The following is a 14,950-nucleotide window of genomic DNA, read 5'->3' on the forward strand; positions in this document are numbered from 1 at the left end:
TGCTGGTTCCACACAGTTGCTATCCAGCATCTGCTGCCTTGGAGATAAGCAACTGACACACAGATGCCCAGTGTTCCCACATCCCAAATGGACACACGTGCTTGGCTTCCAGCTTGGCTGGATCACCTCCCATCCAGCTGCACACCTCACATTCTATTCCCATACTTAGCAATCAGGAGACCCCTCTTCAGCAGAGGGGCCACGGGTCCCCTGTTCCAGCCATGGGAAGAAATGCAGAGGAGTGAAAAACCTAAGGATGACAGTGAGTCATATAATAATTAGCAAGAACTAACACTTTTGTTCCAGAGACTTTGATGCCCTCTGTCCAAGGATCTTTCCATCACCCAGACACTTCAGGAGGTAGATAATATCACCACACAGGTCATGGGGCCACACATAAAGACAGTAAGTCACTTGACTAACATCAAAGAAAGCTCAGCTCAAACCTAAGCAGTCTGTTTCAAGATCTCACAGGGGTTCATCTGTGAATCAATCACAAACACCGACTATACAGTTACGGAAATATTTGTTTGTGACATCAGCAGTCATCTTCACACTCATCTCGACATGATGCAACCTAAAGCTGCTTTCCTAGGAGGTCATTACCCACAACCCTTTCTCACTCTCCCCTGCAAAATCTCACCCGGGAAACAGCTCCTTCCCATGTATCTAAGTTATTTTCAGTCTTGATCCTTGATTTCTATTAAGAGAAAAAGTATTTAAATAAAACAAACTGTTAAAGGAAAAAATAAACAGTGCCATTATTTTTGATAAATTTTATTTTCTTAATAAAAGCTAATTCCATTATATACTGTTTTAGTTTGGGAGAAATAAATCTACATTTTTTTTTTTTTATTTTTTAGTTTTTGGCGGATACAACATCCCTGTATGTGGTGCTGAGGATCGAACCCTGGCCGCACGCATGCCAGGCAAGCGCGCTACCGCTTGAGCCACATCCCCAGCCCATAAATCTACATTTAATGCCTTTAAGAACCTTTTTTAAGGGCTGGGTTGTAGCTCAGCGGTAGAGGGCTCGCCTAGCACGTTCGAGGCCCTGGTTCAATCCTCAGTACCACATAAAAATAAATAAAATATTGTGTCCAACTACAACTAAAAAATAAATATTTTTTAAAAGAACCTTTTTTAAGAAATACCTTAACAGATATTTTTTAAAAATACCTTAGCTTCTGATCACATCAAATCTTCATATCAAAATGAAGATTATTCTGATCCTTCTCTTGGAAATTGCCTCAAAGAAGAAGGTACACATAAGCAAACACAAACACAGACTTGGTGCCAAGAGTCAAAAAAACCATAATGCCAAACCCCAACATCTGAAGACAGAAAATGCAGGGAAGAACAGAGGAAGGCTAGAGGAAGTCCTACAGAGAGATGTCCATGAGAAGAATCCCTGGAAAGGCTCATATACAAGGCTTCAGGTACTGTGGGAGGCGGAGGTTGAGCCCAGCTGAATCCAGTGGGCCCAGGTGAAAAGCTACATCCAGAACAGTTCAGGCCCCAAATACCCACTCCCACCCATGCGGCCAGACACAGCCCTCAGAGCCATGAGATATATGTGCCTGGGTAATTCTCTCCCACCAACATCAGGCACTGAAGGCTTATCCTTTGGATAAACTAAACTACAGAAAACAATCTTGAGGACTACATGCTAAATGAAGACATCATGATAAAAACAGGAGAAGTCCTCCAAGAGGCCGAATTGCATAGTGGCTAAGAGTGTAGAATGTGAGGGCTTTCTGAGTTCAATTTCATTGTCAGTCAGCAGAAATGCCTTACCTTGGACAAGCTACTTACCTCTATACCTCAGTTTCCTCACCTCTAAAACAATGACAAAAATAAGATTCAAAATCATAGTTGAAATGGAAATGAGAGTTAAATGAGTTTAAGCACTAGAATGGCACATGTACATCATAAGTGGTGCATGTACACTATAAGTAATCTGTCAACATTAGCTCTTCCTTCCTACTCCTCTGGCCCAGGGCACGTGCATGGACACAAAATTGGATTTGCAGGCATGCAACTGAAAGGGCCTTATCTAGTGAAGCTGAATCACCTCAGGGAAAGACACCTGGGGCTGACATTTGATGGTCCCTAACTAAACCCACCAGCTGTTCCCAAGATCATTCCACAATAAAGCCCACAGGCTGAAATACTTACCCCATACAGAGAGATGCCAAGTAGCTTTGTAATTTTGTTTTTAAATCTGAATAAACACTTAAAGATCATTAAGCATTTAAAGGCCTCAATATGAAAAACAGGAAGAGAAAGATTCAAATAAAATCATCCCCACATATTCTATACTGCCAGAAAAAGGAATATCAAGCAAAGCAGATCTAATATATGGAAGACAAAAGTTGTTCAAAACCATAATTTGTTTACTCAAAGAGGTATGTGAAGATACTGTGTCCCTAAAATAAGCACAGGCACAGAGAATGAGAATAAACTATTGGAAATGAAAACCACTCCCCAAAAAATTCATTAGAAAAACTTGGAAAATAAAGTGAAAAAAATCTCTCAAAAAGTCAAACAAGAATAAGTAAAATGTTTTTTAAAAGGAAGTTAGATTCTAAGTGGTTTAAAATCTGAGCCATAAGAGAAAACAAAGAAAATCCAGGATGCAAGTTTAAAAGTTGTTTGGATTTTTGTTGTTGGTGGGGTTTTTTTGTTGTTGTTGTTTGTTTGTTTATTTTTTTTGGTACTGGGGATTGAACTCAGGGGCACTCAACAACTGAGCCACATCCCCAGCCCTATTTTGGTATTTTACTTAGAGACAGGATCTCACTGAGTTGCTTAGCACTTCCCCATTGCTAAGAGTGTCTTTGAACTTGCAATCCTCCTGCCTCAGCCTTTGGAGCTGCTGGGATTACAGGCGTGTGCCATCACTTCCAGCTTTTTATATATATATTTTGTTTTCTAATGTCTTAGAATAAAGGACCATGTCTCTACCAACTGGGTCCATTTCATCAAAAGAAGAAAGACATTCACTGAAGGCCATCATCATGCCATTTCAGAACATCCTGGAAAAAGAGCTATGTAGAAACTTTCACATTTTTATAAAGAGGTCACATGTTAAGGATTTAGAATAATAACAACAACCAAATTTATAAAGACCTCACAATGTGAAAAACTCTAAATTCTTCACATAGAGTAACTCATTTAATACTTAAAACTAATCCTTTGTAGAGAAAAGTATTACTTAAAACCCCTTTCACAAACAACAAAACTATAGTACAGAAAAAATAGATAATACACATAAAGTCACAACACTATTGACAGTGCTATGCTTTAACTGCCTCTGGCTCAGAGGTCTGAAATTCTATTCTCAAAAACAACTCTGAAAGTCTGAAGAAGATGGAACCAACCAAATTTTTGGAGGCACCAACCTAGAAATCTATACCCTTTCAATCAAGTGTGAAGGCAGAATTCAGACAATCTACGTGATACAAAGTCTTAAAATTTATGAGTTTCAGGAAGATACTGGAGATTATGATCCAACAAAGAGGAATTAGACTAAGAAAGACAAGACACAAGATCTAAAAAGCAAGGGACAAAGAGATTTCCAAGGGATGATAAAAGGAGGCTCAGGAAACCACTTGGGCAGCAATCCAGCAGCAGCAGCAGGGAACTTTCCGAGAAAAAAAATTAGAATATATAAACCATCTACTAGTGAGGGAGAAAGGGGAAGCATGGGAGGAATAGAACCACTCTAGATAGGGCAGAAGGGAAGGAGGGAGAGGGAGGGGGTTAGAAATGATGGTGGGATGTGATGGAAATCATTATCCCAAGTACATGTATAAAGACACAACTTGGTGTGAATACACGTTGTTTACAACCAGAGATATGAAAAATTGTGCTCTGATTGTGTAATAAGAATTGTAATGCATTCCACTGTCATATATAAATAAAAAATAATAAAAAAGAAATAATTTTAAAAAAACATCTAATTGATCTGAACATGTGAAATTGGCAGTACCTTATAGAATACAGAGACATGAAGTCAGTTCTGGGGTCTGCCAACATCTAGCTCTGTGACACTGGTTAACTCCCATAACATCACTGAGCTCCAGACTCAACTACATAGCAGGGTAATAACACAAAGTTGTAGAGAATTGTTATAAAGGCTATAAAATAATGGACACAAAGCACATTAAAAATCATGGGCATATACTATATGACAAGTGTCATCACCAGCAGCAACATTATTTCCATGAGAATGGTATCCATGCTCGAATGTTCTGATTATCAATCAGGAACAGTACCTGTTTCATCACTATAGAGCCAAAGCCCAACAGCATTCAGCCTTGTGCAGGACCTTAAGCTTTTATGGAACAAAAATCAATGTCAAGGACTGACTCATTCTCCAAACTCCCAAGAAGCTTCCCCGACTACCCTGGTCCACAGCATATCATCTCAAACATACACTGTCACCCAGCAGTCTATCAACCAGCACAACATGCACCACTCTTTTCTTCAGGCCTGTCATATTAACAAAGGCAGACTCAACAGCACAAGGAAGTTAACTGTGACTTCATCCAGGGAACTTAAATAATGTGTTTCTTAAAAGTTGAGTTTACTTCATCCACATACTTCTCCATTCTCCCAGCCTCACTATGAAGATCTTTTTACTGTTTTTCCTAATTGAAAATTCTTTAATAATAAAGCTGGCAGATAAAAATGGGACATTCACCCAACTCTAATAGGTACATTTTATTGGTTTAAATTCCTTTCCCATATATAAAATTAAATAAGTTTCCATAATTCCTTTTTCTCAATATAGTTTATCTTCAAAGAGAACAGGAAGATACAAGCAATTATGGTTTTACAATTCATATATTTAAACATGCTATAATTTTGAAATCTCCTAAGCACAGGACCAAAACCACAATCAACACTAGAACGTTAAACACCTTATATCCTTGTTTTATCTAGAAGTGAGTTAGAAAGCAACTGGTTTTCTGGGTAATAAGTCATACTGAAAAAACTGGAAAGTAACTATAAGGTACTTTACTATCATTTAGTAAAGAACAAAATTTGGCACTTGTCATCATTTTTGAAGCCCTGTGTAAATGAGCCACTGTGCCAGTAGTATTGCTGGCAGGCACAGTGGCTCAGGTTTGTCATCCCAGCAATTCAGGAGGCTGAATTAAGAGGACTGCAAGTTCAAAGCCAGGCTCAGCAACTTAGCAAGACCCTGTCTCAAAAATAAAAAAGGGCTGGGGATATAGTTCACTGATAAAGCATCCCTGGGTTCAATTATTAGTAGCAGTATTAGCAGTAGTAATAGTAGTCGTACTAATTGAATCATCTTATTATAATAAATACTTATAATAAATTTGAGTAACCTTATTACTGCAATTTAACCATAAGTAAACAAATGACTTCAATGACTTGGACAGGACCACAGCAACTAGTTAAGTGGCAGAGCTAGAACTTCTTGGAATGAAGGTATGGAAAAAGAACAGTCATCACCAATGGAAAGAACAGCCATCACTAATGAAAATAAAGCAGTTCCCCCTTTCATCTATCATTACAATACCATAGCTGACAATCACGGTCTAATAAAAGCCGCTTTCTATAAAAAAAAAAAATGTAAGGAAGATAAAGGATCTGCAGTGAGGTTTTGCTGATTTTAATCCAAAGTGGGTCAAGTTTTCTCACTAGAATTTGGTACACATTGTTAAGTATGTTAAATCCTGTGTAAATGTTTTCAAAATCAAAATGTGTTGTCCAATCTCTCCCAGTGTTTAAGCACGTGGATCATCATCATGCCCAGCAGTGCCAACCTGGAGCCTTGCTCAGTTGCCACAGCAGCTCTGGGCCTTCACCACCAGGGCACAACAGAAAACTGAGATTCAAGTGCAAAAATCATTCTCATATCTAGAAATTCCCATTCTTTTGGGAACTGTGATGTGTGATACAGTGCTTTTAGGAAAAAGAAATGATAATTAAAGTACATTAAAATAAAATTTTTAGAATATTTTCACAATGCTTGAAAAGTTAAATATCCTAAGCAAAGTCCTCTACAATAGTTAAATGGAGGGGCTTAAGGCAAAAGATTTGTGAAGAGGCTTGTTCTAAGTGTGGAAAAAGGAAAGTGGCACGTTGCAGACAAAACCTGGAAGTCAAACACAATGAGAGGTCTTGCTGCTAATAACTGGACTTGGGGGACAAGGAATGTACAGGGAGATTCCAGAGTGGGAGTCTTCACTGACTGGCTGGTCTTCCGCCACCAACTAAAATGGGGAAGACAGAGGGTGAAAGTTGTTGTGTGCTGAAGGAGCAATGCAGGAGAGTCCAGTTTGAATGACCTGGTTTGAGGGGCCCACAGATGGATATCCAATCATCTATCAACTTGGAAAATATAGTCCGAAACCAGAAGGAGCTGGCAGATGAAGACATAAATTAGGAAGCCAATAGCACACGTTTGTTTGAAGCCAACTTGGAAAGAGAATCTAAAAAACATGCATACCTGGTACCATCTAACATTTCAATGTAAGCCACATGCACATACACACAAGCAGAGGTACACAAAAAAAAAGTAAAAAAGTAAGAGGCCAGAAAGGTAAAATAGGAAAACCAGGAGAATCTGGTGTCCTGGAGAAAGAGAGGACAACGTTTCATCTCCACTGATGCCCCGGAGACATCAGCACAGTGGAAGAAAACACTTTCAGTAGAGTGGTGGGGACAGAAGCCACTTGAAGTGGGCTTAAAAACCAAGGATAATTTTAAAAAGACTAAGTGACACTCCAAAAAGACGAGAGGGGAGTAAGTTAATAGACAAATCTGCCGATAAGTTTCACCACGGCATCAAGCAGATAACTGAAGCACAAAAGTCTGTTGGGGGGACCAAAAGGGGGAGGCTTCAGAAAAAACACCTTTCCAGAAAAGATGTAAGCAAATCCAGGTGAGACCACTTCTGGGTTATGTTCTTGGAATGAAACTGATGCCAGCAAACACTCAAGACTATCTACTTTGGTCAAGAAAATTCCATTAAATAAGATTGGTAATGACTAATTTGCATAACATCAACAGTATCTATAAGAAACTGTTTTCTAGGGCTGGAGTTGTGGCTCAGCGGTAGAGCACTTCCCTCACAAGTGTGAGGCACTGGGTTCGATCCTATCACCACATAAAAACAAATAAAGGCATTGAGTCCATATACAACTAAAAAAATTTGAAAAAAAAAAAAGAAATTTTTTTCTACATCTTAAACATTCCCAAGTAGCTATTTTCTGAAATAACCTTCATTCTGGAACATAATAATCATTTTTCAAGGTGCACATGCCCACCTGGGAAGATTCTTTTGGGTTTGGTGGTGGTAATGGTGGTTGTTTTTACAAGACCAGGATGGCCTCCAATTCAACCTCTTCCTGCCTCAGCCTCCTGAGTAGCTGAGATGGCAGGTGTGGGCCATCAAGCCCAGATGGTAAGATTTATTTAAAAGACAAAAATGAAAAATGTTCACTGACTGACTGGATCATTACCCTGCTTTACAATGAAGGAGCAAATAACTCTAAGAAAGTGTCACTTCCGACAACCATGAAGAAATGTCCCACGGAGTTTCAGCAGATACACCTATCTCTCTTCTAGAATGCTGCTATCAAATGTTCAGGAGAAAGACTGACCAAAAAAATTATTTGTGTATGTTTTCTTTTTCTGAACACAAATTTCAAATAAAGTTAATTTGGGAAGTTGGTCTGGTGGACTGTCTTTTCTGAGAGTTCTTTTTTGTTTCGACTTATGAATATGCCCCTTTGCTTTCAAGGGACATATTTTGACCATCTCACAAAATCCGTCAGCATATGTTTCAATGTGAAGCTATTTCGTAACTGTTTAGAATTGCTCTATTTAGGTTTTCACTTCCTGCAAATTTATAACAACAGAACACACAAATGTAAGAAACACCAGGCTAGACACAAAGGTTTACCAAAGGATTTAATTTCGGATTCGGTTTATCTACAAGATAACTTCAAAAATGTTTAAAAGTAACATTTGCTAAATACATAATACAAAACAGACTTTACATACTAGCTGTGGTTGAAACAAATTATCTTCCATTCAGCTTCATTTTTTTTTCGTTTTTAATTTAGTTATGAAATCAGCAGATTATTTGATCTGACGTCTGCAATTCAATTATATTCTGTGACCAGAAATATAATTAAAATCTTACAACAGTCCCTTCAATAAAGTTCTTAAGGCAAATCAGGTAGGACAAGGGTTATTTTGCTTGTTGTGGTAGAAGGGGAGTAAAGATCAAGTAACTAGGCAATGGACAGAGATGACTTAAATGTCATTTTTCCTGAATATGAAAAATAGATAAAACCCAAATTTTCTTTTCATGAAGATACAGGTACACAATCTCGGATACAAACTCCTTGCAGACAGGTAAGTTCTAAAATTCTGAATTTTTTGCAATTTTAGAAAAGTAATACAAGGCAGATTCCATCAATTATCCAACTACCCCAGTAGGTCAGGATAGCCTTTGTAATAAAACATAGATATTTCTGTAGCTGAAATGAGGAGTAATGATTTAAAACAAAATATAACAACAACAAAAGGCCTTATGTTTAAGTCAGACATTGCCCTTAAATGAGTTATAAAAAAAACTTCCCATTTCAAAGCCCATAGATTTCACAATTATGAATAAGGGATTGGAGACCTGCATTCGGCCCAAGTTTTAAGAAAATATAGATAAGTTGAAGGAGAACAGTAGAGCCCTGGATTCAAGTTCCAGCTCTCCTCCATGTAAACTGCACGAATTTAAACAAGTTGTTTAGCACCTATGCATCTGAGTACTCTTCCCTGTAAAGGGAAAGAAAGGTATCTATCAACCAGGAGTAGGCTGGAAACCACAGGCACAGGTTGAAAGGTCCTCCGGCCAAGTTAAGCACCGGGCAGTGGATAACCAATTGTTTCAGCATGCCTGGGACTTCCCTAGATTTAGTATTGATAGTCTCACATCCTGGAAACCTACCTAGCAGGTATTCATAAATGGGACCTATTCTAATACAAAGAACAGAAATTAAATTCAAAATATACAGTGGGAAAAAAATCACTCAAAATACTTCCAATGGTTAAACAGTAGATAGTTAGACTACTATCTATAGATTATAACCTTCCACCTAACCTCACATACCTAGTACACATTCCTCTTCTTCCCTGGAGTGGAGGTAGGCACAGCCAACTCAAAGAGCCCTTCTTCACAAAGTCAGAAAGACTGCAAGCTATGGCAGATGCCCTCCTGCTGGCCCTAAAGAATCACCATGGCAGGACCAGTGAGCAGCATTCCCCAGAGTATCAGTCCTATAACCCCAACAAAGTGCATTACATACCAACAGAAAACCATATCTTTTAAGAGAGTATCTACTTCAAATTACAGATATCTATATACATATGTGCATGTGTGCATATACCCACTGTAGTTAAGTATGGAAGTGTCTATAAAACATAATTCCCTGTACTTTTGCTTTTTTTTTTTTTAAATAAGATAAGTTCAAATTCAAAAGAAGTTTCTTAGTAAGTTAAATTCAGGCTGGAAAAAAGAATCTCAAAATACTTCTGGTTGCACAACTGAAACTTTCATACATTGCTATGGGGCATAAAATGGTACAACCATCTTGGAAAACTATTTGGCTATTTCTATTAAACCTAAAAGGATGCCAACACTGTGATGGAAATTCCATCCTCTGGGTGCCTGGGTCCATGAAAGGACATGCAGTGCCCACAAAATGTTCATACCAGCTCAAGTAATAATAGCTGAAAACTGGAAGCAATCCAAATACTCACCAACAAAAGAATGGAACAACTGTGGTATCTTCCTCAGTGGAAAACTAACATCAGCCAAAAAGAACAAATACAACAAGGGTGAGTCTCAGACATTTTGCTGAGTAAAAGAAGCCAGAAAACATATACAGGGAGAATGTAACACAGAATACAGAGGTATTCCATGGCCTGAATCTATATCTCCACAAAATTCATGTTGAAAACTAATCTCTCTCTCTCTCTCTCCCCCTCCCTCCCTCCCTCTCCCTCTTTAAAAAAAAAAAAGGAACTATTATTGTGCAACACAGAAGAGTGCCCCCACCTACTGTGCTCACACCCTCATCTCTGACTTCCAACTTCTGGAACTATGAGAGATAAATTTACATTGTTTATAAGTCACCCAGTCAATGGTATTTCGTTAAGCAGCCTGAATGGATATATACTTTGAAAATATTCTTGCTCCTGAAATTGTTATGGACTCCTCATAAGAAAATACCCAAATAGGGCTGGGGATGTGGCTCAAGCGGTAGCGCGCTCGCCTGGCATGCGTGCAACCCGGGTTCGATCCTCAGCACCACATACAAACAAAGATGTTGTGTACGCCGAGAACTAAAAAATAAATATTTAAAATTTCTCTCTCTCTCTCTCTCTCTCTCTCTCTCTCTCTCTCTCTCTCTCTCTCTCTCTCTCTCTCTTTAAAAAAAAAATTAAAAAAAAAAAAATACCCAAATAAATTAGTGACTGTGAAGCAGGAATACTGTCAAGGAGCTGTGCAAGTACACACTGCAAGGAAACATCGGACATGGTGTTCTTTTAAACATGGTGTCTGAAACTTAAGCACTCAGTAAATGTTGGTTGAATAAATTTCACAGATAATGTCCCTGCGCTTCAGAATACCAGGGAAAGCTATACATACAAAATCACAGCATAATAACCTCAATATAAAAGACCTAAGAGGTGAAAACTATGGCTCTTGTCCAGTAATAACTTCTGTCACCTCCAAGCATATGAAATAAAGTCAGGTGTTAAACCATCACCAGAAAGATGCAGGAGTTAATTGTACAATATAAAAGCAGCACCATTTTTATTTTCACACTGTCAGTTTTGCACAGGGTCGTGGCAGAAAGCAATTCTGTCTAGGCCATGAAAAGGAACATAAGAGATAGAACAGAATCATCTATCCAACACACCCACGGGGCATCATCCAAATGCCTGGACACTCTCAGACAAGCAGCAGCCACTCTCAAGACACACAGAGGAGATCAAGAAGTGATCTTCTTTAGGGATAAGTGACCCACAAGGGAAGACACAGGCCACGGTGAATTGAGTCCATCTTGGTACCTTCAAACTGGAACACAGGAAACCAATTTCATGGTGTGAAATCTCACTGGAAGCTATGAAACTGAAGCAAAGGAACTTTCAAGTCTGGGGGACTCGAAAGACTACTGGAAGTAACCAGGCAAAAAACAAAACAAAACCACAGCTCACCTCACTATTGTGGCCCCGCAAGTTGAAGTTTATCCTCTGTGGAGTACTCCTGTCCCTGCGGCAGTGGCTGGAGGTGAAAGTCACGCCCACCACACCTCGCCCATTGCCCGTGGCCAGCCAGCCTTCCTCATAGTAGCGCCTCCTGCACACGGGCTTCTCCTTCTCACTCTTGGGGACACGCCCCTTCCAGGATAAACAGAGGATGTTGGAGTCACTGCAAAGCACAGGTCCATGTTCCACCGCTGCATACATACTTTTTTCAATGAATTGTTTTACTTAAAAAGTAATGCTTGCTTAATGCTGGAAATTTTAAACCAAATTCTTTCATTGGTTTATTTATTTTATTTTTATGATTGGTTTGTGTTGCTTTTTTCCCCCTTTAAGACTGACCTGGAGCTAATTAGAAGGTCAGTATGTTATAAAGATCCACCAAATGCATAGTGAAAAAATTCCTCTATAAAAGATGATGGCAGTCTGCTAAGAAAAGGTTATGCCTAAAAAAACATGGGGTCCATTTTTATTTTTAAGTCCTTAGAGGAAGAACACACTGATCCTTTGGAGAAAGAGCATTGTTAATAAGTGGTAATCAAGAAACAAAAGAGTTTTCTTCTTTTTTACTCAACTTGGTTATTCTCGTTCAGCCTGAGATTCCAGTTTTGTGTAATGTGATTCCAGAGACAAAGGGTTGCAAATACATAGATTTCAAGTAACTTAAGGCTTTAAGAATCCCTCTAGCTGGTATTTTCTATTTCTACTCAAAAGTTCAGATGCAGTGACAGACCATACAGGATCATCTTCCTTCTGAAGCCACCCTCTGGCATGTTTTCCAAACTAGACAAATTTCTGCTGCTAAAGCTGAAAAAGATTGCATAAAGGGAAAAAAAGGCACACAAATCGTGCAAAGCAGACCAGAATTTGTGCAGACAGCAGTCCAAATTTTAGGAAGAAAATCACTCTTTTCCCCAATGTTCAGAACCAGAAACTTCCTACTGCAAAGCTGGGCCCTGTGTCCCTGAGGAACGCAGGGCTCCCTAGAAAAACTCCTCCACCAGCCGGCGCCCCCCTCAGTGCCATAGAGGCTGAAAAGTAAGCCCCTTCCTTCAGCAGAGTCAGGGCCTAAAGCTATTGAAGTGGACCCAGTATTTGCTTTGTGTGAGTACTAATTCCTCTTGCTGACAAAGCAGAGTCACACTGCAGGATTTTGCTTCTTTCATTGGACTCCTTCCCCACTTCCTCGTTACTTCTTCCCTTTTCTGCTCCTGAAGATCACATACTTTTCCATTTTAATGAAAAAACAATTAATGTCAGAATTAAATACATTGAGTAATCTTCCCTCATATGCAAGTCTTCTTAGTTTCAACAGGGCAGTCCCTCAAAGCACATGCCCAGGCCAGTCTGAGGTCCCCAGCACCATACAACGTCCTAGTCCCTGCGCCTTGCAGAGGAGCTGCTTTCCTATTCACATCCAGAGCCTGTCTCCACACCTTTAGTCCAAGGAAAAGGAAGCTTTGCTGGATATTTATTTGATAATTATTGGTTTCAATTGCTATTTTAAGATACTATCCTATAGATACAGAAAAGGTAAAGGGAAATAATAAATTAAAATTCCTCAATATAATTAACTAAAAAAGGCAAAGGGAATCAGTTCATTGTTCAGACTTGTCTCATTACACTGAATTTGCTTTCCTCTAGCCACAACCACAGTCAAAGTTACTTTTCGGTCCAGAATTTTAAAGTCTGTTCAAATTACCAAATCCAATAAAAAATAAAGTACAGAAAATGCTGCATGTTTCCACCTGCAGGGTTTGAATTCTTACTTCTCCCTTGATTACCTTCTCACTTAGTTTCTTCTTTAAACTGGAGAGGTATTTTTGAGTATTAATCTGTGCAATTTTTTTTTCTTCTTTTTGCAAACTTTCTTTACCCGTGAAGACCATATGGAAAATTGGCCATTAATGATGTGTGTTTCTCCCCGGGCTCCTGAGCCCAGTGGTGTCAAGTTGCTCCATCTGATTCTTAAATTAATTTTCATCAGTTGTAAAACTCTTGAATGTGCACAAGAATGAGCCTGTCTTCTCGTGTAAATGTGTGCACAGAGAAGTTTTAAATATACATACACACTCTTCAACTGGCACTTAGAAGTTCTGTTTTTCCACTTATTTCAGGAACCATCAGATTAATCACGTCTTGAAGGCCCTGGAGTCTTACAAATCTGTAAAACAAAAAAGGATATAAAAGAACTTTAAAATACTGAAGAATAAAAGTTCTAAGAGAGTAATTACAATAATTGAAAATGGACGCCCATCTTTACCCTCACATCTATTAAATGAAGCTACTTACTGAACTTCAACATACAACATCAGGGGTTTGACTACCATACCACATACCATTGTAGAAAATCTATCCGTGGCTGGGCATATGTGAATGAAAACATAACCTCCCTTCTTTCACAATACATACTTATTTCTAAAATTCGGACCCTGAAGACTTTACCCCTTCAGAGGTCCTGGTCATTGTTTAAGGAAACCTCTCAAAAAGGACTCTAAAATGCTCATGCAAGTTATTCCAACTGCCAGTAAGTCTCAGAGCAAACCACAGCTGTTCTCTCCGATTTTAAGTTGTCAACTAGCAATAAGCCCTAGAGAATCTACCTCTAGAAATGCATCCTACATTCCTTCCTTCTAGCAGCCTGAAGGACAGGTTCTCATCACACCCTCTGCAGAGGCTGCAAGACTATCGCTAATTTCCCCACCTGTCCCCATTCCACTTTGCCCTCAGATGACCTTTCTAAAATGCAGCATTAAATTTCCCTAGACACTGAAGGGCTTGGGCAAAGCCCAGGTGTCTGCATTTCTAACAAGTTCTCAGGAGATGTGAAATCTGCTTGTCAGAGAACCAGCTCTGAGTATCACTAGCCTATGGGACCAAGTCCTAGCAAGATCCTGAAAACTATTTTCATAATAATATTAGGACATTCTTTGTCTTTTCCCTATGTTGATATTTGAATTGATGTTACAAAACAACAAAGGTCAAACTGCTCCCTCTAACACAAATCAAGGGAGAGGGGTACCAGCAGTCCATGTTTCTTTTTAAAGCTAGCTTCACTTACCAATGTTCTCAATCAATGAAAACATTTTTGTTTTGTTTTTATTTGTTTTGGATTTTTTGAGACAAGATCTCACAAAATTGCCCAGCCTGTTCTCTAACTCCTGGATTCTCCTGCCTCAGCCTCCGTGTAAACTAAGAATTACATGTACCTGCCCCCACACCTGGAAGCAGTAAAAAATATTATGATTAAATACTGACCCTTGAGTTCATGGTTTTTTAATATTCTTTATTCTAAAATAATACGTGCACATAAAGCACTTCCTAAAGACCACTGAAGTACTTGGTAATCTGAAGGAAAAGCACCTTTGCAATAGTTTAAGCTGCAATATGCATTTTTTTTTTCATGGTACTCAGGTTTAACTAAAGAGACTGAATGAGAATGATAGTAATTCTGACTTCAGTATTTGACAGATATTTTCTTGAATACGAACAAAGTGAGCCTATCACCTTAAGGAAAACAGATAACAAGATTTGTTGCCCCATAAAAACTAAGCTTTTGAGGCCAGGGTTTTGGCTCAGTGGTAGAGCACTGGCCTAACATGTGTGCGTCCCTGGGTTCTATCCCCAGCAC

At 38.9% G+C, this 14,950-nt stretch overlaps 1 protein-coding gene across 7 annotated transcripts in view; it reads right to left on the reverse strand.

The window, feature by feature from the left end:
- Tulp4 (TUB like protein 4) overlaps nt 1-14,950 on the reverse strand; it is a 220,620-nt gene that overhangs the window by 150,988 nt on the left and 54,682 nt on the right. For all 7 annotated transcript variants that reach the window (XR_013424719.1, XM_078018817.1, XM_078018816.1 and 4 more), the window contains one exon: nt 11,272-13,483. Coding sequence is in view for 6 of the 7 variants with exons in the window: in XM_078018817.1 (XP_077874943.1) it covers nt 11,272-11,523 (252 nt within the window). In the remaining variant the exon portion in view is untranslated. The remainder of the gene's footprint in view (nt 1-11,271; nt 13,484-14,950) is intronic.

The sequence above is a fragment of the Ictidomys tridecemlineatus genome, chromosome 8 (genome assembly GCF_052094955.1).
Source record: "Ictidomys tridecemlineatus isolate mIctTri1 chromosome 8, mIctTri1.hap1, whole genome shotgun sequence".
NCBI lineage: Eukaryota > Metazoa > Chordata > Mammalia > Rodentia > Sciuridae > Ictidomys > Ictidomys tridecemlineatus.